The sequence below is a fragment of the Micromys minutus genome, assembly GCF_963924665.1.
Source record: "Micromys minutus genome assembly, chromosome: 24".
NCBI classification, from domain to species: domain Eukaryota; kingdom Metazoa; phylum Chordata; class Mammalia; order Rodentia; family Muridae; genus Micromys; species Micromys minutus.
Window position 1 is genome coordinate 30,410,983 of NC_137959.1, and position 24,110 is coordinate 30,435,092.

General features: G+C 43.8%; 1 protein-coding gene and 1 pseudogene across 2 annotated transcripts in view; one reads left to right on the forward strand and one right to left on the reverse strand.

The window, feature by feature from the left end:
• Positions 1-24,110, forward strand: part of WWP2 (WW domain containing E3 ubiquitin protein ligase 2) — a 116,615-nt gene that overhangs the window by 47,633 nt on the left and 44,872 nt on the right. The window contains exons 6-7 of the mRNA XM_080936613.1: positions 815-911; positions 21,545-21,672. Of these exons, the coding sequence (XP_080792739.1) occupies positions 815-911; positions 21,545-21,672 (225 nt within the window). The remainder of the gene's footprint in view (positions 1-814; positions 912-21,544; positions 21,673-24,110) is intronic.
• LOC308435853 (large ribosomal subunit protein eL8-like) lies at positions 2,790-3,570 on the reverse strand (annotated as a pseudogene). Its single transcript has one exon. The product of its transcript is annotated as a large ribosomal subunit protein eL8-like (transcript).

The following is a 24,110-nucleotide window of genomic DNA, read 5'->3' on the forward strand; positions in this document are numbered from 1 at the left end:
GAAATCTGTCACCTTTTTTTTTTTTTCATTTTTCTTTTTTCTTTCTTTTTTTTTTTTTACTTTATTTTAAAAAACAAAGATAAAGTACAAATTTTCAGCATTTCTGCACAAAAGTATATGAATACATTTTTTAAAGGTTGTAATTAAGTATTTGTAGATACATATACATACACATATGTATATATGTAACAATAATATAGGAAAAGAGGCTATTAATTTGAGGGGATAGGAGAGAGACTAGGAGGGGCTGTAGGGAGGAAAGGGGGATGTGATACAGTTCTATTTTAATTAAAATATATTCTTTTTTTTTTTTTTTTGTTGAACTTCACACAGTCTGTGAGTTGTTTCTGGGGTGTTCAGAGCTTTCTGGGGTTAGTATCCCATTATCAGTGACTGCATATTATGTCTGTTCTTTTGTGACTGGGTTATGTCACTCAGGATGCTATTCTCTAGATGCATCCATTTTCTTAAGAATTTCATTAAATGTTTCGAAAATGTTCTTATTCCTTGCATTCACTTGGCCCCCACCTTTGAGAGGCTGGAGTTCATCTGATGGATAAGGCAGGGCTGTGTGTTAGCATCTGGGATGTTCTTGAATATCTTGGAGAAGAGACAGTGTTTCCCAGGTTGGAGTTCCAACTGTGTGATCTTCGATGATAATCCCTATTCTTTGTACCAATGGCTACAGCTGCCAAGATGTCCTGTCCTGTCATGGTGGATAACTCCTAAAATACAGAGCCTGCTGGGTAGCTCTCAAACAAGGACTATAATTCTCAGCATTTCTGTCCTTTCTTGTGATTGATCCATTCTCCAGGATCACAGCCACCTTCAAGAGAATCCAGTGGGACTTCTACAGCTCCAGAGACCCGGCACCAGCCCCCCAGTACAAACTGCTTTGGTGGCAGGTCCCGGTAAGTACCCCTTGTTGGTGAGACGGCCCTGGGAAGGTGCTTGAAGTTATGGAAAATATAGTAGCTGGTAGCAAGGAACCATAGCTCAGAAACTTGGAAATCTCCTTTTACTGTTCCAGTCTGCTAAGGTGTTCTGGAGGGAGCACAGCACTCACATTCCTGGGGCCTGGTGGGTTGGCCTTGTGAGTAAAAGAGACCTGTTGAACAGAACCGTGACCTGCAGGGCTGGAGTCCATGCTTCTTTGGATGGAGAATTTTCTGACTGCATTTCTTTTTTGGGGGTGGCTGATGGTTTCCTTTGGCATGTTGGTTAAAATTTTCTATGCTGAGGGTCTGAGCGCATTCATACTTGTTATGCCTATTGTGGATGATGTAATTCTGCTTATTATTCCGTCTTATAACCTGTATTAGTGCTCTAAACTCATTTCCATGGCAACTGAATTCCTAGGTATTGCAGAGATTGTAGAGGAGGGGGAGGAGGAGGGGAAGGAGGAGGAAGAGGATGGATTGACAATGTACAAAATCCCAAGACATTTTTAGGAAGAAAAGCATATGAATGTAGTTATCAATATTATCTTCTTACAGTGGGCAAATTGTTAGAAATCTTCCCACACAAGTCCCAGAGGGTACAGAATAATGCTTTTGGGAAATAGAGTTGTGTTCTAACCGGTGTCCACAGCATCTGACAGATCCCCTTGAGAGCAAAGGTCAGCTTCTGAATTGGTTTGTTTATGGCTTTAAGGTAACCAGAACTTATTGACCACAAGAGCAAGTGGATGTTTGGATATCTGTCCTTTGAGATCCTGGTTTCGCTAGAAGCTGAGATGTTTCCCTGTTCTCATTTCTCTTGAGTGTGTACAAAAGGATCACTTCCCACTGAAGACCTGTCACATTTTCTATGACTTGCTATACTAGGTGACTCGTGGAATGTAATATATAGTTAGATCTTGCAAGATTAGGAGCTGTAATATGCTTGGCAAAAGAATAGTCCAGAACTGTAGGGAACAGAATCTCTTCAACAGTGACTAACTCAAGCAGGGACCCTCAGCATATCTTCCTTACAAAAATGCTTTCTCTGCTTTAGTACTTCGTAACTACTTTCTTGGTTTTCTTAGCTGAACTTGGAAACTCTGGGTCAAACATACTGATACCACTTAATTTGAGGCTCAAAGGATGACTCAATGACGAATAAGCCTTGCAAACATGAGGACCTGAGTTCAAACTCAGCACCCTCATTAAAATTCTGGGCTTGGTGTTACTTATAATCTCAGTGATGGCAGTGGAGGGTGAGCTGCAGCAGGCGGTCTCTGAGCGTGCTGACCAGCCAGCCTAGCCCTCTTGATGAGCATCAGTGGAAGACTGTTTTAAAGGTGGCAGAAAGCATTCCTGGAGAAGACATTGGAAGTTATTCTCTGGCTGACTTACATATGTACCTGTGCACCTGCACACATGAACATAGATACATGTTAATGAAGAGAAAAGGTATTTTATTAGATGCTGTAAACTCTCTTTTTCTTTCTTTTGTTATGGAAACTCATATATCACAGGCTGGCCTTGGACTCCTGATCCTTTTACCTCCCAATTACTGAAACTGTACATAAGTGTTCACCACATCTGGATCTTTTTAATTAAAAAATACATATTTATTTGCTTATCTATATATTTTGTGTGTGCTGTGTGAGTGCCCAGTTCTCATTTGAGGGTCAGAGGATAATTTGCTGGAGTTCCAACGTATTGGTTCTGGTGATCCAACTCAGGTTACCAGGCATGGTAACAAGGGCCTTAATTTGCTGATCCCCAAGCCTGACAAACACCTTTTTTTTTTTTTTTAAAGATAATGTTGTAATTATATTTCTGTACAGAAAACTTAGTGTACACTTAACCCAGTTTAGTGATGAGTTCTTTAGCCTTTGACTTTTCCAGCTTGGAAATTCGAGCCACAGACTTAGGACCCAGAATGTTGCCTCCCCAGGGGTGGTGGATCTTGTCCTATCTGTCATTATAAATTGGTCCTAATAGCCAGAGCACCCTTGTCTTCTGAGTTAACCTGAGTGAAGGCAACAGTGGTGCATGTCTTCCTGTGGACCAGGCGCCCCAGCCTGGCCTTTCCCTTGATGATGCAGTAAGGCACCCCCATCTTTCGACACAGGGCAGGAAGGAAAACCACCAGCTCCATGGGGTCTACATCATGGGCAATCACCACCAGCTGAGCCTTCTTGTTCTCCACCAAGGTGGTGACTGTATTGACTCCTGCTCAGAGGACAGGTGGTCTCTTAGTTGGGACATCCCCTTTGCCTGCAGCTTTCTTCTCAGCACGGGCCAGTAGCCTTTGCTTCTTCTCTTGCTTTGTCTCTGGCCTGTACTTGTGGACAAGCTTAAGCAGCTGAGTAGCTGTTTGCCTGTCCAGGGCCTGGGTGAACTGGTTAATGGCAGGAGGTACTTTGAGCCGCTTATAGAGGATGGCTCTTTGCCTCTGCAGCCTGATGTAGCGTGGCCATTTGACAGAGCGTGTTAGATGTCTTATGGGCTGGATGTCCTGCCCAATGCCGAAGTTCTTGAGCCTTTTCTCAAAGGGTTGATCACCTTTTTGGCCTCTTGTTTCTTGATGACGGTTGGGGCCGGGGCTTCTTCTCTTGGCTTTCTTTCCTTTGGGCATCTTGCTCGGCTTGAAAATACCTTTTTAATTGATACTTTTATAGGTAAAAGTATAACAATTCATTGAAAAAAGTGGGATTTTATGACAGGTACTTATAGTCCCTGCTACTTGGAAGGCTGAGGCAGGAGGATCACTAGAGCCATAAGTTTGAGGCCAGCCTGAGAAATATAGGGAGACTATGTTTCAATAAAAACAAAACAAATAAAATAAAATGGATGGGAACAAATAATCTTGAAATCAAGAGAGTTGTTGATTTTGGACAGAGGAAACAGGAATAATAATGAACGGCTACAAAAGAAGTATGTCTAAGGCTACGCTGTTTATTAGTCTGTGTGGTATTGCCTAACGTTCCTCTTTTTTTGTAAATATGTTTAACGTTTTCCTATGTTTATGGGTTTATTTCACAGTATAATAACTAAATGAAAAGTGTCATCTGCTACCTTAAGGAGCCTAGATTCTTGAGGACAGACTCCAGATTCCCAAAGGTTCTGTAATAGCCACTTACATCTATTCTGCCTGGTTTACATGTGGAATCAGGTAGAGTAGTTCTAGGGGATGCTCCATGTGGGCCTCTTCTGACACCCTGCTGTCTTACAACCTGAGAGTTCAGTGTGGGACTTAGGGTCCAGGTGAAAGCCCACCCCCTTTGGGTAGCATCCTTAATCTTGGTGGCCTGAGAGGGCTGGTCACCAGCTGTTCCATGTTTGATTAGGGGAGAAACAAGTATGAGTTGACCCCCAGGCTTGTGCCCATTGGCACACATTGTGTGTGTGTGTGTGTGTGTGTGTGTGTGTGTGTGTGTGTGTATTTGCAGTGTTCCATGCCCCTGGAGGAACTGGTATATGGTATAGGCATGTAAGGACACTTCATGTTTTGTTACTGTTGCTGGAACAAGGGTGGCTTTGGACACTTGTTGGCTTAGGTTGGGAGGGACTCCCATGTCCTTGGTACTGTGCACCATCATGGAGGGTCCCCTCCTTTTATAATGAGTTCAGTCTTAGTGATGTGAGAGAGCTTCATGGAGCAGGCAGATGTGTGCAGGAGAGGAAATCAACATGGCAGGGGCAGATTGAGTAGTGTAGACGAGGAGTTTTTGTCCACATGTTCAGGACAGTGCCACTGATCCTAGGAGCTAAGGAGACCCAGTGGGGCGTGTGCAGAGGGAAGAGGAACCAAGTAGAAGGGGCGACACTGGTGCTGGCACCTTAGGTTATCTTAGGTCTCCTAGAGATTAGAAATGGTCGGGAAACTCCAGGCTGGAATAGGAAAGCTAAGGGTGTCTGGGTTTCTTTGTGATGTGCTGTAATCCTCTCTCTTCTTTCTTCTTCTCTGTTGTGTGAGCTGAGTGGTGGTAGGAAACTCAGCCAGTGAACTGTGTGAGGCCTTTTTCTTCCCAGCCAGTAGTACTGTCTATACGGGGGCCCGTTTCCTTCCTAGCCCAGCCCTGTGAGGCCTCCAATGTGAACACCAGAACCTCTGGGAAAGTTCCATAGATAAGGAAGTGAATCGGCAAAAAGGAAGTGTGTCTTTATTTAATTTTAGTTTCATAAAGTTGTTGGATCTTTCCTCACAGTGTTAGGGATTGAATTAAATTTCTCACAGTGTTAGGGATTGAATTAAATGGTTTACGTACTCTAGGCAGGTGCTGTGCTATTATTGGCCTATATGTACCCCAGACACTTTTTTTTTTTTTTTTTTTTTTTTTTTTGATAAGAGTCTTACTGAGTTGTCTAGGTTGGCCTTCAGCTCACTCTTGTTGTCTGGCTGACCTTGAACTTTTGATCCTTCTGCCTCAGCCTCCTTAGGAGTTGGGTTTACAGGCCTGTGTGGTAGAGCTTTTCATTACAAGGTCTCTACAAGGGATCTTGGTTAAGAAGCTGATATGTGAGCTCAGTTTATTTTCCTTTGTCATGTCTATATCAGTTTATTTTGAATATAGTGGATATGAATGTCTTCTGCTGCTGGGAGCTGAACCTCGTGCCTTGGTCGTGTTGGGCAGGCGCTCTAGCAGTATGCTATACTCTCAGCACTTCATGTGTTGCGCATGTGTGAGAGATGCAGATCCTAAGGCCTTGAATTTCCTCAGGTCCCTCCAGTTAATGTTAGTTTAAGTCTGCATTTGAACATGTTCTTCCCAGTGACATTCTTACTATGACCGTTTTAGGACATCCTTGTAATGGTTTTCTGTCTCCCTCTGTGACCCTTCTTTTTTATCCTGCTATGACAAAAAACTCTTAGATTTATTACCTCCCTTGACTTGACATTAGTAACTCCCCTCCCCCAAGATTGGAAAGAGCTGTATTCTGGGAAGCCTGTACAGCCCAGAGCCTCTGGTGAGCTCTGAATAGCTCATGGGCTGTGTCTGCAGACAGCGGATCCCAAGAAAGGAAAGACAAATAAACTCAGCCGGGTGTGAGTCTGCTGGGAAGCCCTGGGACGGCCAAGGGAGAATGGGGGAGCAAAGCTGACAGGGAGAGAGGGACTTTGGGACCTGTGCCATTCTTTCAGTCACTGCTGGCCACGGCCACACCTTCTTCCATGGAGCTGACCAAAGTTGACTTGAAATGAAATAGAGTTTAGCACCTTTATGCTTCTCTTCAAATCTGGCTATAGTCTCATTCTCACTAGTGATGCTGGGAGGAAGAAAGAAATACGTGTAAATGCATTTCATCATTCAGTGGTGACAGACAGTCCCTGCGCCCAAGGAGCCTTTAGGCTGTCTTCTGAGCTGTTGAAACCATGGACAAGCATTTGAGGGCATTTTTTAAAGTAATTATGGAGATTAGTACCACTTAAATATGCAAATTGATGCACTGATTATCTCTTAATAAAACTGACATTGTACATTTACTTATTTCCTATCTGTTTATTTTATAGCTAGCTATTTGGCATTTCCTCTGTGGGATAGGAGCCAAGGGAGAGGTGGTGTGGCCCAGAAAGCTGAGTAGAACTAAACGTGAGGAAAGCCAGGCTCACAGTAGTCATGGTGACAAAAAGATGGAAAGGCACAATACCTAAGGACTGTGCAGCAAGACACTGAGCAACAACCACAAGTGCTAGTGTGTACACACCCAAGTACTTATACACTAGCATACCCATAGTGTGTACACACCCAACTTCTAGTGTATACAAACCAGCACTATTGGTGTTCTGGTGCATACATAACCAAGAGTGGAGCATTTAAAGATACTTTGAAAGATTTTGTTGATCTAGTGAAATAGGGGTGGGGAGGTCCCCATAAGCAGAGTGTTCTGCATGGACAAAGGTAGAGAAAATAGGAGAGCTTGGCTTACTCAGGGACAGGAGTCCTTCGGTCATATTGCATAGGGGATGATTGCTGCAGCAGCCCTAATCCAAAGCTAATCCAAAACCCCCGTTTCACAGCAAAATAGAGCAGGAACATAGGAGTCCTTGTGCACTGCTGCAGCCCATGATCAGCCTTTGTTTGAGAGAAGGCTGGTGACACATTGAGCTCACTCAGAGGCCATTGTTTGTGCTCTGGCTTGGTGGTGTCTGTTCTGTGGGTTTTGACAAATTCATGGTGTGTGTCCACTGTTACAGCCTCATGTAGGGTGGTTCTGCCCTGTGTTTCCGTTAGTCAGCCCTCCTCTCCCTCCTGGACTCTGGCACTGGTCATTTAATTTCTTTATATTTTTTCTTTCCTGGAATTCTGTGCACCATGGAGATGGTTTCACACTAGTTTTATTGATACAGAGTACAGTTGATTTCTCTTGAATACTTAATAGTATTCCAGTGTTTGCTTCCAGCATGTTTTATTTATCTGTTCACTTACTGAAGTATACTTTAGTTGATCCTAAGTTTTGCTAACTATGAACAAAGCTGCTTTCTCAGCAGTGCAGTCTATATAACACAGAACTTTCGAGAAAGGGAAGCTCCAGTCCCTGGGGGGAGGATAGCTACATGGAAATGTCTGGCACAGTCCATTTAAGGCTAAAATCAGAAACCAACTGATAGGATTTCTGTTCCTCGAAGAAATTTACACCTCCCCCCCAAGGCAGGGTCTCACTGTGTAGCTCTGGCTGTCCTTAAAGTCACTGTAGACCAGGCTGGCTCAAAGCTCTGCTTGCTTGCCCTCTGCCTCACAAGTGCCGGATTTAAAGGCATTCGCCATCACCTGGCTGACTCGTAATACAGTCAGACTCCCAAAACAAGCCTCCATATGAAGATAAGCCGCCCTGACTTAACAATAAACTTAGTTCAGACCATTAGACATCATCATTTCAACTACTGACTTCCTGTTCTGGAATCCATATGGGCTTAATTTGTTTGTTTGTTCTAATAATCAATGAGGCTACCCGGTGGTCATGGCACATGCCTTTATTCCCAGCACCTGTGAGGCAGAGGCATGCAGATCTCTGAGTTCCGGGTCAACCTGCTCTACACAGAGAAACCCTATGTTAAAGGAAATCTTCCAGGACTAACCTTGAGCAGTGGTAAAATAGAGATGAGACAAAGAATATTTCAAACTATCTAGATGTAGTCATGGAAGAGACTGGAGGATGAGGAATAGAGAGGATCTCAGGCTCACAAATTGTGCTGTTATCTACAGAGATAGGAACCGCAGAGAAAGGGGGTGTGTGTCAATCCCTTGCAGTGTTGGCTTTGGTGCTGGGTGGGCTTGGCTGAAGGAAACGTCATCTTCACTTCAGAGATACAGGCACTGTATTCTTGCATGGGCAACAAGGCCGAGATAAATAATGCCATAATTTAGAATGCAGGACTAATATTCTGGGACTTCTCAGCTCTAGAAATCTGTGACTAAAAGGGAAAGATCTAGAGAGAAGCCAGTGAGTAGAATGTGGGTCTTGGAGGAATGGCTCCTTAGTCAACACGTGGGCAGCTTGGTGTGTGTGTGTGGGAAGATGAGGGCAGAGCTGACTTAATGCTCTGAGCAGACATGAATGGTAAGACGAGCAGCCGTGCAAGCTGGCGTACTTGTCTGTGGCTGCGGCTTGGTCTGATGAAGTCAGACTTCCTCCAGGCTTCTGTTGGAGCTGCATAGCTCCGGGTAAAGTAGTTAATGGAGGTGGTAGTTTGGGGTTTGGCTTAGTGACTGTCTTTGTGATAGCCAACTTATTAGCATAAAAGAAGTGGTTCCTTTCAAATGCTAAAACAGTTCTATATTTGAGGGGCCCCCCCATTTTGTAATAGCTAAAGATAGCCACAGAATTAAAACCTAAATTTTATATTGTTTTATGGTTTCATAAAGTTATATACCTTATTAGAAATTTAACGAAGATACTGGTTTCAACATTCTTTGTGCTTCTCATCTTTCTACTTCCTTATTAATTCACCTCACTCTGGAATCTGCATTACAGCCACCCAGACCCTCTTATGCCACCTGCAGGTTTAACACTGTGACTTAGTTCTTTCAGAAACCTCCCGCACCTCACATTCTATGGAGTATTCCTTTTTCTTCTGATTTCATTCAGCTTTATAACTAGCTGGTGGTGTGTGCCTGTAATCCAGTGCTGGGAGGGTACGGGCAGCTTGAGTACCTAGCATGACCTCATCTTATTGCCTTACCTCAGGAGTTTGATTGATGCAAAGAATTACAAATGTATTCCATAAAAGTGGAGCAAAGTATTAAAATAGGCCATTCAAGAGAGGCATCATGGAAAGGTGATCTTTGAGCAAAGATTTTAGGAGACTTAGGGCTAGGGATTGAACATTGAAGGAATAGGTTGGGGAGAGTGAGAGAGAGAGAGAGAGAGAGAGAGAGAGAGAGAGAGAGAGAGAGTGAGTGAGTGTATGGGGGGGGGAGTAGGGTGTGGTTGTTGAGGATGAAGCCCAGGCCAGCTTGCATGCTGGGACACTATCTTGCATGCTGGGACACTATCTACCACTGAGCTACATCCCCAGCCACTTTTTTCTCTTTAAAGTTATTTAACCTGAACAGCAGACTCATAACTGTCTGCAACTCCAGTTCCAAGAGATGAAATTCTATTTGCATAACATGTGAGAAAGGCCACATGGCAGAGATAAATTCAGTCAGCAATGGCCAGGGATGGGGCATTGGAGATGCTGCATGTCTGATTGTGGTGAGGTCACAGTAGTTACCACTTATCCAACAATGCCTGTAAATAGGATAAACTGCCTTGTAAATAAACTAGACCTTAGTTTAAGCACATCTTCTAACATCATTTTTTGTTTACAGTATATGTATAACCTGCATAAGTTTATGTGTACCACAAGTGCGCAAATGGCTTGGATTTCCTGAAACTGGGTTAACAGGTAGTGTGCAATACTTGGTATGGGTGCTAGAAACTGAACTAAGATCTCCATTGCTCTTAACTGCTGAGCCATTTCTCCTGCTCCTAATTTTAAAAAATGTGTAAGAAATCCTTTAGTTTAATATTAGTGAAGCTGTCTACCTCCAGCTGTACACTGATCTACTTGGCATTGTTTTCTTTATTTAAAAAGGTGGGGTTTTTGTTTGTTTTGTTATTTATTTACATTTATTTAGTTAGTTAGTATGTGAGTGTTTGCTTAGCTTCTTGTTCTACCACATAGGCCCCGGGGATCAAACTCAGGTCCTCTGGCAAGGCAGCAGGCACCTTCACCTCCAGAGCTGTCTCACCGACCCTGAATGGCATTTATGTCTCTACCTTTTCAAAGGGTCTTTATACTCTAGGTGCTATTTCTTATGAAAGCATTTACCTGATTTTAAAGCAAAAGAAACCCATCCAGGACCATTTGAAGTTTTGTACAGTCAGTTAGCCTGTTTATGTTTCATGTGATTCTTGGTTTGTTTGGACTCATTTCTATTGTTATGCTTCATAAGGTCTGTCTGTCTGTCTGTCCTGGCTGTTTGGTTTTCCTGAACATTTAGTCTAAGATAGATCCAGGAATGTGAGGGGTGTAATCCTGACTTTTAGGGGACCCAAACAGGAGGATAGTGAACTTGAAGCCAGTTCAGTCTGTCTTTCATAGTGAGAACCTATTTCAAGTAAAGAGAGAGAGAGAGAGAGAAAGAGAGAGAGAGAGAGAGAGAGAGAGAGAGAGAGAGAGAGAGAGAGAGAGAGAACTTTCTCAAAAGAAGCTCCCAGACAAATAAATGGATAAAAGAGACTCTTGGTGAGTTGAAGGTGTTTCTGACTCACTTGATAACTGGATGTCACATTCTGAGTCTGTGTGTGTGAAAAGGCACAAGGCACTAATGCACTCCTGTGTGCACTCCTATGTGCACTCTCATTTTATGTTTGAGTCTCTGGTGACTGATAGTGTCTGTGCCTTGGCTCTACTCGGTGTCATTACAAATGGTGTTGAAAGGTGAAATATTTTTATAACAGAGAGGAAAAAAGAAATTAGTGAAGACCCAAAGTAGGGTATATGGTACAAATACTTATTTTTGTTTCTCCTTTAAAATGAAAATTACCTTCTGTGTGTGTTTGTGTGTACATGTGTGTCATGTGTGTGGAAGTCAGACAATTTGGAGAAGTCAGTATCTCCTTCCACCACTATGGATTCCGGGGATTGAGCTGAAGCCATTGGGCTTTCAATTAAATCATAATACTTTTATTTACATTAGAGAATCAAAAGGAATGTTTTCTTCTTTCTTAGGTTGTTGGTTTTTTTGCAGGAGGAGGTGTGCAGGGAGACTCTGGGCTGTTAGCACTTCATTCATCTTTGTGTCCCCGGTGCAGCCTTGCTGCACGTAGCCGCAGCTCACCCAGTGTTTGCTGAGCTGAAAGAGCCTTGTGTTTCTGTGCTTCCTTTGCCAGGACCTGAGGGTGGGGCTTGCCTACTGGTTTACATTCCTTTGCACCCTCGCTCTGAGGTGTGAGAACATGGCACAGGAACATGGGTGGAGGGGACATTTTGCTTTTTAAACTCCCTGGCCTTTTCCCAGATGTTTAGTCCCTTTGAAAAGTGTGGGGATCTCACAGCTTACTCCATTTCTCTTGTTCCATCTGGTGCCTTTCTCCCCATGCTTGATATTTTCCATATTGAACATTTTTCATAGACTCTTCTTTTCAGATCCTTGCAGCTTTTATAATGGTGACTCTCAGAGATGAGTTGCCAGGTAACCAAGTCTTGTTTCAGGGAAGAGTGTGTAAAGGCAGTACTCTGAATCTACCAGAAAAGAATGTTTTTAACCTTTGAAGAAAAGTCAAATCTCATATGTAGTTGTCCAAATTCTCGTGCTTATTGGGTCTTGAAAGCATGTGCCTCACAAAGGACCCAGTCACTGCACTGTTGTCCCTTGGCCATGGGCGGGGCATTCCAAAGAAATGCCTTAATAGAAGAGGTCCCTGGGAACTCAGGTGAGAAGGAGCACTGTGCAAGGACTGTACAAACGTTACTACACAGCTGTCTGTTTGAGAATTGGTACCTTTTCATCTTCCCCTTGGCCAGGAATGATGTGTCAGCTCTATGGGGCACTAGTTTTTCTCTGTCACATGCTGGAGAAAGCACTTTGCTTAGAGATGGGACATTGTGTTGCTTCATTTTATAAAAGAACAGGTTATTCCATTCTGAGTCAAAAAAATTAGGGTGGAATGGCTCTACTTAGTGTTTGTATGAGAAATAATCAGTATCTGTGAGGCAAAGGCTGATGATAACTTACACAAAGTATTAACACTGTGAATATCAAAGTTAACCAGAAGAGCTGGGCAGAATGCTCTATCCTTACAATCTATACCAGCTAGTTTTATATCAGCTGACATAAGCTAGAGTCATCAGAGAGGACGGAATCTCGATTGAGAAAATGTCTCTGAAAGATTCAGCTCTAGGGCATTTTCTTAGATAGTGATGATGGGGAAGAGCTCAGCCCATTGTGGATGGTACAGTCCTTGGGCTGGTGGTCCTGGGTTCTATAAGAATGCAAACTGAACAAACTGTGGGAAGTAAGCCAGTAAGTAGCACTTCTCCATGGCCTCTGCATCAACTCTTGGTTCCTGCTGCTTGAGTTCCTGTCCTGACTCTCTTTGATGATGAACTGTAATGTGGAAGTATGAGCCAAATAAACCCTTTCCTTCCCAACTTTTTTTTTTTTTTTTTTGGTCATGTGTTTTATCATAGGAATAGTAACCCTAACCAACTCATAATCCTAACACTTGGGAGGTTCTTAGTTCAAGGCCAGTCTTAGCTGCATAGGGAATTAGAGGCAAGCTTGGGTTACTCAATACAGTCTCAAAACAAAATAAAATTATGTTGGGCAAATTAGGTTTGTGAATTTAACAAGCACACTAGACCAGTGTAGAATGCAGCTTCCTTGCCTGAACCATTTAAAGGGGCACTCTAAGACCGACAGATTGTAGGCATCCTGATCTGTCACCTAAGCATCTGCTGTGAGCCTCTTCAGGAAATGACAGGGTCTCTGTCCCTATCCCCACTTCAATTGCTCTGCCTTCTGCCTCTGCTACAACCCATTTCAGACCAACCCTCAGAATGCCTGCCATTCAACTTGTGTGTGGGTCCTCTGAGACTTGAACTGAGGTTCATGAAACTTACCTAGCCCCTACAGAGACTTTCCATTGTGTCCTTAGCATCTGTCTGCCTCAGGAGAGCCTCTATGAAAGCCTCACAAAGCCTTTTGTAAACCATTATGTAACACACACACACAGACAGACACAGGAAGGACAGAGAGGGAGAGGGAGAGAACTGACAATGTAATGTGTGATTGAGAGTTAGTAATAAAATAAATAGCCTGTGGTGGTGAAGGGCCACAATATCAAGTCAAATTAAGAAATGCTTGGTGAAATACAGCTGACAGAACTGACATAGCTGACACTGTGGAAAGATGGAAACATGACCATGTCTCTGAGGTAGTTTTCTCACGGTGGGCAATGCCATGCTCAGTTTTTAGGCATCAGGGTAAAGGTATATTTGAGGAGAGAGGAGAGGAGAGGGGTGAGACAGAGAGAAAGAGAGATCGTTTTAGAAATTGTACCTATCATAGTAAGTCTCTTAGTTCTTGCCTTTGGTCATGTGCTAGGCTTTGCTTGGAAATTACTGTTAGAGGGGGCTTGTCTTAGTCAGGGTTTCTATTCCTGCACAAACATCATGACCAAGAAGCAAGTTGGGGAGGAAAGGGTTTATTCAGCTTACACTTCCATATCGCTGTTCATCACCAAAGGTATTCAGGACTGGAACCCAAGCAGGTCAGGATGCAGGAGCTGATGCAGAGGCCATGGAGGGATGCTACTTACTGGCTTACTTCCCCTGGCTTGCTCAGCCTGCTTTCTTATAGAACCCAGATCTACCAGCCCAGGGATGGCACCACCCACAATGGGCTGGGCCCTCCCCCCTTGATCACTAGTTGAGAATGCCTTACAGCTGGATCTCATGGAGGCATTTCCTCAACTGAGGCTCCTTTCTCTGTGATAACCTCAGCTTGTGTCAAGTTGACACAAAACCGGCCAGTACAGGGCTGGAAGTATGGCTCAGTGGTTAAGAGCACTGACTGCTCTTCCAGAGGTCCCGAGTTCACCATCTGATTCCTTCTTCTGGTGTGCATGCAAACAGAGTGCTCAAATGCATAAAACAAGCAAACAAATCTTAAAAAAGAAGAAAATTACAGTTAGAGAGAAACTTGGAAAAATCAAACCAGGGCTAGGAGCTGATGAGACAGTATGAGTCTAATGAAGTAAGTTATGATGATTGATCGTTTTACATGCTGTTTAGGGTCAGCCTTTGTGGAGAACAATACCTAAAGCTAGCAGTGGGGAATTCCAGCCTTTGGCAGAGAGGCTGTCTCTGTCTGTCTGTTTGTCTGTCTCATTAGTATCTTTAGTCTCCACAGTAATTTTCCTAGTAGTGATGTGTGTCTTGTGGGTAGGTTTCAGTGTTTGAAGAGTTGGGGGTGGTGATGAGTGACTGCTGACCAGCATCTACAAGTATACAGATTACAGGCTTGAGCATGCTTCTGGGTCAGTCTTCCTCTTCTCATTCATCAGACCACTGTTTCTTAACTGCCTCCAATGAAGTCAAATTAGGTGCTGGATATGGAGAGTCACAAAACCAGACATGGTCCCTCTTTCATGGACCTTATTGAAGACAGATGTTAAACTAACAGTACAAACTTGAAAATCAATGTAGCATAGTGAGAGTGGTGAGGACTTAGGATGCAGCAATGTGCCGCTGAAGGCAGATTTGTACTAGATGAAGCACAAATGTTCAGACCCAGGGTTTGGCTTTGGGTCTAGGTGGTTTGAGAGTCCAAGGAGAAGTGTGCAGTTAAGTAGATGAGCAGAGAGACCTGTAGTTTTTGGGTAGGAGGGCACAGCAGCTGGTCCATTCCTTTCTTCTCGACCTCCTGCTGCATGTCTGCCTTTGTGACCAGTCATGTCAGAACAGTTAGAAATGCCTCTCACTAGACTTGGGGACTGATTTCCTGATCTTCCCTAGACTAAAATCCATGGATACTCAAGACCCACAGGTAAAGTGGTATAACCATGGGACTTACCTAAATCTTCCCATATACATTAAGTCACTCTACATAAACCCTTTAAAGGCCATGCAAATAGTTTAAGGAATAATATCAGAAAATAAAGTCTGTCTGCATTCAATACATATCCCCTGCTCAGTTCTTTTTGATCCCCAGTTGGTTGAATCTGTGGAGTTAGAACTCCTTGGATAAAGAGGATCCCCTGGCATACTAGGGGATATACTAGGGCCAGATATGAGGGCCTGGTCAGTAGTCAGTTTCTTCAGGATTAGAACTGTTGGCCAGGGAGGCAATGGAAGGCCAGGTTAAGACACACCCACTTCCAATAGGAAGAAGAGAGGTTGGACAGATGTGTTGGTGTTCCAGCTCTCCGTAGACCAGTCCCCTGCAGTTCCTCTTGTGTGTTAGTGGAGGTTGATGGTTCACACTGTGTGAGTGTCCCACGTCCTTTAATGCTGGTTCTGACAGTCTCACATGCTGCTGCCTCTGTCCAGAGGTCTTTCTTGTGTCTTCCAATGCCATGCTGACTCATTTCCTCACTTCCAAAATTGAGCTGTCTTGTGAGTTTGGCAGAGTGAGGTTTTCTGATCATAGAAGCTCAACATGTGACCTGAAATTAGAGTAGATGAGGGACAGTTAATTCTCTCTTAGGGAGACCTCAGTCCAGAAAAGTAGCAGTCACTAAGAGCACTGCTGTCTCCTCCAGGCTGAGCAAAAGTCAATCATTTATCTTCCTGTAATTAGAATGGACTTGGCAGCAGGGGTCTGTCTTCCTTCCCTGTCATTCCTGAGACTGGCAGCCTAGAGGTGGGGTGTAGAGTGGGCCCATAAATTACTCTAGGGATGACTCAGATGGTCTCATTTTAGCTCTAATTGTGCCTTCCTTGGTTCACCTCCATTTCTTTCTTTTTTTAAGTTGGTGTTTGAGTGAGGTGTCTGAGAAGATGGGCAGAGCAGGCTTGCCCATAGAAGCCTCTTGGAATGGTAGTGGTGCTTCTTCTCCTGTCACCACTTGTCCTCCCCCCTTTTTTTTGTCTCTTCTCTACTTCTATTTTAAATGCCCATTTCTTGCTGATTCTCTTACTGGAAACTGGCCCAGCTCCATTTAACTTTTTTTCCCATGCTGCTATTTATAGACAACGACCAGCTAAGAGCCTGAGGAGAGAACAGTATGGTGGGCAGGCGCCCTCTTGATTCTAGTGCTCAGGCAAGTGTGATTGATTCTGATTACACAGATGTGATATATCTATTAGGCTGTTTTAACGTCTGCTTGTTTTGTTCAATTGAAGGAAAGTTGTCAGTTGTTAGGTCCTTAAATTTCTCTTTCCTGCACCAGTGGGCAGTCTGAAGGTCAAAGAACTCCATGTTCCAGGTCTGTTACTGAGATAGAGCAGTATGCTTGGCGTCTGGAATTCAACCAGCGCTCAGCTTTAAGAAATCTCCACATTCACAGCAGAAATGTTGTAAGGTCTTAGGCTTGTCTTAAGTCACAATCCCATCAAAGTTCCTGCTGTATACATGTGGTATTCTCCCTCTACAAGTTACCTGACCTTTAAAACTTCCATTTTTTCCTCAGCTAGTGAGATAGTTCTGTTGTGAATGAAATATACAAACTATAGTATCACTATTATTTTTAAGTTATGAAGTAAGATGGGCGTATCTTTAATCCCAGTACTTGGGAGGCAGAGACAGCTGGATATTTGTGTGAGGCCAGCCTGGTCTACATAATGACACTCTGTCTCAAAAACACAAACTACAACAAGAAAACAAAAATACCTTATTATCTTTTTAATTTGCATTTCCCTAAGAGCTGGTGATGTTTTTGTGTTTCTTTACTATCTATAGGTCTTCAATGAAGAATCTGTTCACACCTTTTACTTTTAGCTTATCATTAGATTTGAGACATGGTGTGTTCTAGAGGAAAATCCTTTTGTAGTATTTGCAGTCCATGGGCTGTCTTTTTGTTTTTTGATTTAATGTTTTAAGACTTATTTTGAATTATGTGTAGGTGTGTGTATTTACACGTGGTGGACAGAGGCCTCAGGGCTCCTCGGAGCTGGAGGTGGCTACGTTAGTGAGCAGACTAAATCAGGTGCTGAACCTGGGTCTCTGGAAGAGCAGCTTGTGCTTAGTCACTGAGCTCTAGTGTCTTTGAAAGAACACTTTGTCACAGCAGCATTATGGACACATAAGTGTGTAACGTGTTTCTTACTTGTTGTAATTGTCGTCTCCAAGCTTATTGCCTTTGTCTGCTAACCTAGGCCTAGTCCTGGAAGCTTCTAGTTTCCACACAATCTTATTAGACTTAGAATGTTTTCAGCTTCTGAGCCTTACTGTTAAATAAGCTCACCCTTCCTGGCTCTTCTTGAAAGCTGGCTGGCTCAAACGCCTCTCCACACTGATTCAATCTGCCTTCTCTCAGCTTCTGACTAAATTGCTGCTTGGTTTCATACTAACTTTGGCAAATCTGTTCTAATCTTCTGGCTCCTTGTTCTCTGGCGGGTTCTGTCTTTACCTGCGTCTAGCTTGCTCTCTGTCTGTCCTGGACTCTGTACCACTTTCCTGGTCAAGCTGCTCTCTCCTGTGTTGTCTTTCTCTCTCGTCTTGTGAGTTGGGCATATCCTATTCTGTTAAATTTTTCTCTGATTTGTCCCTTTCTCTGCCACTCAATTAGATATCACTTTCAAACATGGAGGATTCCTTCTACAAACTAAGTTTACCTTCATTGTTTTGGGTTTAAAGGTGTGTACTAAGGGTGTGTCAGTATTCCAGCCAGAGGGGAAAGGTGTCTGCTAAGGGCTGAGCCATACCATAACTAGAAACAGGTTTTTAGTAAATAACACAATTTTGGGGTACACAGTGTGATCAAATATTCTGTAATGCATGTGCGTTGAAGCAAGACTTCAGGTTACTGTATTTCTCTGTGATATCAGCTCCTTGGGGTCAGGGACTGTTTTGTTCTAGTTCTAAAGAGGGACTGGCAGTCAGAGGTAACAGTTGAGTAACAATTCAGTGATTCACAAGAAGGATGAGACAAGATGTCTCCAGACATCTAAGGCTGTGGTTGTCAGGATACAGACAAAGTTTCAGGACTGAGATGAGAGCCAAGAGCAGTTAGTTGCCTGAGACCTCCTCTGCTTCAGAACCACTTTGAGGAGTGTGGAGAGAATTCCAGGCTCTTGCCTTGATTGGCATTTCTCAGTGGCTTCAGTTCCTGAGGAGGAACTGAAGTAAGAATATTACCAACATTCAAAGGAGGATTTGACAGAAACAGAGCTAAGTTTTTGTAACTGGGCAACTTGAAACCATTGTGGAGTTTGGCCTGACTGGCATGGTGGTTAAGTTGTTTTCTTATTGCCTGGTGTGTGTATGTGGAAGGGAAGGGGCTTCATAGAGACTTCTTGCCCCTACAGTGTGGAGGGAGATGAAGCCAAAGTTGAAGTCATTGGCAGAGCTGAAGCCAGGTTGTCTGTGGCAGGGCCAGCTCCCCATTGCCTCCAGTTTGTCCTAGCGCTATTTTGGCCTGTGGTGTGTGGTTTCAGTGAGTGAGCCAGTTAGTAATCAGAACACAATCGCATCTCCTAAGGGTTGAGTGAGCAACCCAGGAGAGGAAACTGCTGAAGAGGTTTTCCTCAATTCATAAGGCTTTATCTTCCCTGTGAGGCTCATGTTTTATAGGTAATACAAAGGCAAGAGGGAGGGGGGTGGAGAGAGAGAAGAGATGGGAGAAAAAGAGGGTGGGGGAGACAGGGGAAGGGAGAGGGAGAGAGAGAGAAGGGGGAGAGGAAGAGAGGAGGAAGAGAGAGAGAGAGAGAGAGAGAGAGAGACAGACAGACAGACAGACAGACAGGGAGGAGAGGGAGAGTTGGTTTGGTGTCTAGAGGGGGGTATGTGATAGTGGCAGTTGGCCCAGCTGGGAGGCAGCAATTCATGCAAAGTGGTCCCAGCTGCCCCTGATTTATGGGCTAATCCCGGCCCTGCTCCAGCCTGTCATTCAGGGTAAGCTGCTATCATTAGTGGTTAAGCATTTCTGAAAGTATTCTCTGTCAACTCTGACCACATGCCTTTGGTGGAAGAGAGGGAGGAGGAGCCAGGAGAGCCATGAGCCCCACCCTGTTATCCATACTCAGCTGCTCTACAGAGAGGACAAGGAACCCTGGCTTGTCAACATCTGTGTGTCTGCAGTGTCCTTGCTTCTACTCCATGAGGAACTGTGGGGTTACAAACCAGGACGGTCTTTTGTTGTCCATGTAAGAAGAATCTTGCCTGGAATAAACCTTCATTAGGCAACTCCATCTCTCTCAAGCTCTCTGCCCTCAACACACACACACACTGAGCCACACTGACAGTTGCTGCAGACGCCTTTCCCTCCAGAACTGGTGTGCGTTCTTTCTGTTTCTGTGGTGAAGCACTTAATACTAACATTCTTCCCACCATTGGGGGCTTTGAAATTCTTTGAGGTATGGTTGACAGTTTTTGATTTGTGAAATTAGTGAGAGGAAAAATAAGATGAACAGGAAAGTCTGAACTGAGCCCTTACCTCTATGGCCAAGTTTTGTCCCCTCTCAACTTCTAATGACAACACTGACTTTCCATAGCGTGGATTCCAGCATTTGCTGAGTCCTGAAGTCTGTTTCTCTTTCTGTCTCTGTCTCTCTGTTCTCACTCACTTCCACCGTATACAAGGTTTTGCCACATAGTCTTGGCTGTCCTGGAGCTCCCTTTGTAGATCATAGAAATCTGTCACCTCTTCCTCCTCAGTGCTGGCCTTAAAGGTGTGTGACTCCATTACCAACCTTGCTCTTTTAATTATTTAAAGATAAAATCTTTTTGTAGTTCTTGGTCTGGTACTTGTTGTGTGACCCTGGCTGTTCTCAAACCCTCAGCAATCCTCCTGACTCAGCTTCCTGAGTGCTAACATTACAGATGTCTGCCACTACATCTGCCTCTTACCCCCCCCCCCCCACCTGTTCTTTCTCTTCAACAAAACCTTTTATGGGTTCTTTCCCTTATCAGAAGTATTCAAGCTCCAAGAAAGCAACTAGAAAAAAAAAATCTAAGAACACAAACACCAAAACCAAAGCACCCCTATTCACAGCTCCCAAGGTAATCACCATTAGTGTTTGGTTTAAGTCCATATTGTTACAAGAATCTGTTACTGAAAGCCAGGGGGTGGTGCTGAATGCCTTTAATTCTAGCACTCAGGAGGCAGAGGCAAGTGGATCTCTTGAGATCTAGGACATCCTTGTCTACAGAGCAAGTTCCAGGACAGCCAGCACTACACAAAGAAACTCTATCTCAAAAAACCAAAAAACTGAAAAGAATCTTTTACTGAGGAAGTATGTGGTGGGGTGGTTCCTAACTCCCTACAAAGCCAGCTGTTCTTTGTGCTTCAGGTCTGTCAATCCCAGCCTGTTGGAAAGATACTCTCAGCATCAGGGGGGCTCTGGTGGCTATTTCTCCCAGCAGTGAACTCTCTGTTAGAGGTCAAGTCTTGCTACTTGCCCTTTAACTAGGGAAAAGTAGCTCCAGAGAAAGTCAACAAAAGCCTACCCATTCCACTGCCCTTCTCCAGCCAAGAATATGGGTTGGGGAGGTGGCTGGGTGGGGCTGTGCTCAAAGCTTCTCTTCTGTAGAACTTCTTGTTGTACTGAGTGAAATGGTGCCTTAAAGAGTAGGGTCCAGGTCATGGGTGTAACTCAGTGCATATGGTTTTCCTCTGGGGTCACTGTGATTCGTTCTGTTGTTGATGGTCCTTCCACCCAGCGCTCTGTGGTATAAGTTGTTTTCTCAACCTTTGATTTCTTTCCTGGAGAGAAACAGACTTGTCTTCATGCAGTAGATGGCATTTAAACCATCTGGTCATTGCAAATGAGATGACTATGGGCATACTGTTAATGTCTGTTAATGAAAGAGCCAAACCAAAGATCAGAGAAACTTAGACGTTTTCATGGAGTGGAATGAAGGCAAGCTATAAAACAAGCCCAAGAATACAGTTTCCTCCTTGCTTTGTGCTCTGAGAAAATGTCAGATAGGCTTCTGCTAGATCCTTCTATCTCTGTAGGGTTAGGTCTACTTCTGCATTGTCTCTCACTCACTAGGAGCTGTTATCTTCTCTCGGTGTGATGTGCCACGATATGCATGGTCTCACACTGCCTAATTATCTTTCCAGCTCTAGAGAAAGTTGATTTGCATAAATTTTGGGGCCCTTTTACCTAGTGGGAGAAATATTTCATCAACCATCTGTCCAGAGATTTTTGTTTATTTCTAACATGTAGTCCCAATAAAAATAATGTGATGGTCACAGGGTATTTGCCAGTTATTTCAGATGTGGGGTGATTTGCTCCAGATTTGTTTACTTCAAGTGGAAAAGTTTGCACAAAGCTGCCTTTTGGGCTTTTACCAAGAAGGAAGCTTCCATGGGTCTCTGCTCAGAGCCAGCTCCTGTTAAGCAAAAAGCTGGAGTGGCTACAGGTTCTGTTTCTAATAAATAGCAAGAGAGGAGAAGCGTCTTTCTTTCTCACAGTTACTTATGTCAGTTTGCTTTATACTCTGAACCCCCAGGACGCACAGACATTCAGGTGGCTCAGCCAGGACCGCCACAGCAACTGGTGAACAAAGCCCTGGCGCTAGGAACCGCCACCGCCAACCTGTGAAGAACTCCAGTAGCAGTGGCTTAGCCAATGGCACAGGTGAGTGATGACACACAGCAGCAGCCTACACTAAAGCAGGATGCTCTTGCCTGTCCTGTTTGCACTTGGGATATTACCTTCTGTGCCACAATATAGTGGAGTGAGAAGCTGCCAGCACTTGTGTGAATTTGAGTCCACTACTTATTCCATTGGCCTGTCTTCTTTGGCCTCTTTGGCTTATTCTGGACACTCAAGGTTATTCTCCATTCCCATGCATGCCTAAAATAGTCCTTGGGCCTGGGTATTTAGTTCAATTGGTAGAGTGTTTGGGTAGCATCTGAGATAGACCTTGGTTCAGTCTTTAGCACCTCATAAAACTGGCTTAGGGATGCTTGCCTATAATCCCAGCACTTGAGAAGTAGAAGGAAGCAGGAGGAACAGAAGTCAAAAGTCATCTTGACAAAAAAACAAGTTCAAGGTCAGCCTGGAGTACATGAGATTCTGTCTCAGAAAATAAAAATGAAAAACAAAATATTCCTTTGTACAGAAAAAAAATTTTAAAGTAAGCTTTTTCATTATTTACCAATATTGGATTTCATTTGGATTAAACTAAAGATTTGTTTAGTTTAGTTTTTATATGTATGTGTGTGCCTGAGGGCATATATGTACACTACACACATCCAGGTGTTCTTAGAGACCAGAAGAGGGTGTTACAGCCTCTTAAACTAGATTTATAGTACTTAGGAGCCACCCAGTATGGGTGCTGAGAACTGTAAGAACAATTAACCACTGAGCCATGTCCCCGGTCCCGTTGTGTGTGTTTTTTGTTTTTTGTTTTTTGTTTTTTGGTTTTTTTTTTTTTTTTTTTTTTGAGACTGGGTCTCACTATGTAGCACTGGCAGGTCTGAACCTCACTATGTAGACCAGATGAGCCTCAAACTCATAGGGATATGCCTATTACTCCTCCAAGGCCACCACGTCCAGCCTTAGGTGTCTTATTTATACATGATCTATTTGAAGGGAAAAAAAATCCTGTTTAGGGGCTTTGTCAACTAGGGAAAAAGAAAAGACTGAGTTTGCCCTAAGAGCTGAGTGGGAAAAGGCCATTACATTCTGAGGGGTGGAGATGCTGACAAGTGTTAAGTCCCCACTAGATACTGCTGTCACCGTTCTGGCATGGGCACCATGGGAGAGGAGACAGTTGGAACTATCCACACCCAGGATATCTTCACTTAGCTCTGCTTCCCTGTACTCAGGAAGGGAAGGCCTGTTACAAAGGAAACCATTTTCATCTTATTTTTGTTTGAGACAGTGTCAGACAAACACTCATTTTCTAAAGTTTTAAGGACTGTTAAGTCTTCAGTGACAACAGGTCATTTGGTCATTTGTCTCTTTACTTTGGGGCCAGTGGGAGGAGATGTGGACATAGGGAGTGAAATTCCAGTTGGGATAAACATGAGGTGATTTTTATAGATGCCTGTTTGTGACTACAGAAGTGTGACAGGAAGATGCATAGTTTGCTGTTGTGACTGTTATTTGCCAGCGATAGACTAAGTAGCACTCTACTTGGTTTGCTGTGTTGAGGATTTAGGTCTCTGGAAACCATGTGTGGGGCTTGAGGACCTTCTATAGCTTAGGTGGCCTAGTTATCTCACGGTGTACAAGGAATGTCGGGGTGAACTGCAAGCCTGGGGCATCCCTTGACTTCCTTCCTGGGATTGCGGACCTGCCTGAAGGAAATGAACCAGCTCCCACGAACCTCTTGGATGAAAGTAACTGCAGATGTGGAACCCAGAAGCCACTTTCTCTGCCTGCCCAGTGCTCAGGGGATAGCCAACAAATGTCTGTGCTAGAGCCCTCCCATCTGCATGAAGGAATGGCAAGCAAGTGCCTGTGGACGGTTGCACAGAACCATATACAGCTTTCTGAGCAGTGAACATGCTTTTCTTACAAAACAAGTTTTTTGTAGAGAAGCTTGCCGGACACAGGCCAATCACACCGATCCCTTGTATACTGTGAATAGCCAGGTTAACACACGGAAGCGGTCACCAGATGCAGTGCTGGGCCACCAGTAACTTTATCCTTCTGAGGCTCTACATCACCATTAGACTGGTGTCACTCCACCCTCTCTGCTTTTATAGAAAGAGCTCAGAGGCACTGGATTCCTCCAGAAGGTAGAGTTACAGGTAAGTCTCCTGGTGTGGGTGCTAGGAATTGAACCTAGGCCCTCTGCAAGAACAGTATGAGTTTTTAGCCACAGAGTTACCTCTCCAGTCCTTTTGGAATATCAGCAAACTTTTATTGCTTTATATTTAGTTTTAGGTACCTTTGTTTTTTTTGTCTTTATCTCCAGAACATTGTGTTATAGCTTATGAAGTAAGTGCCACCCATGCTTTTAAAAAGCTACATGCGTCTAATTCCAGACTGCTTTGGACTTGTTTTATGGTAGTGTGTCTGAATGCCCAAACAGTTCCTAAACCCCAGCTTTAAGGCTGCTC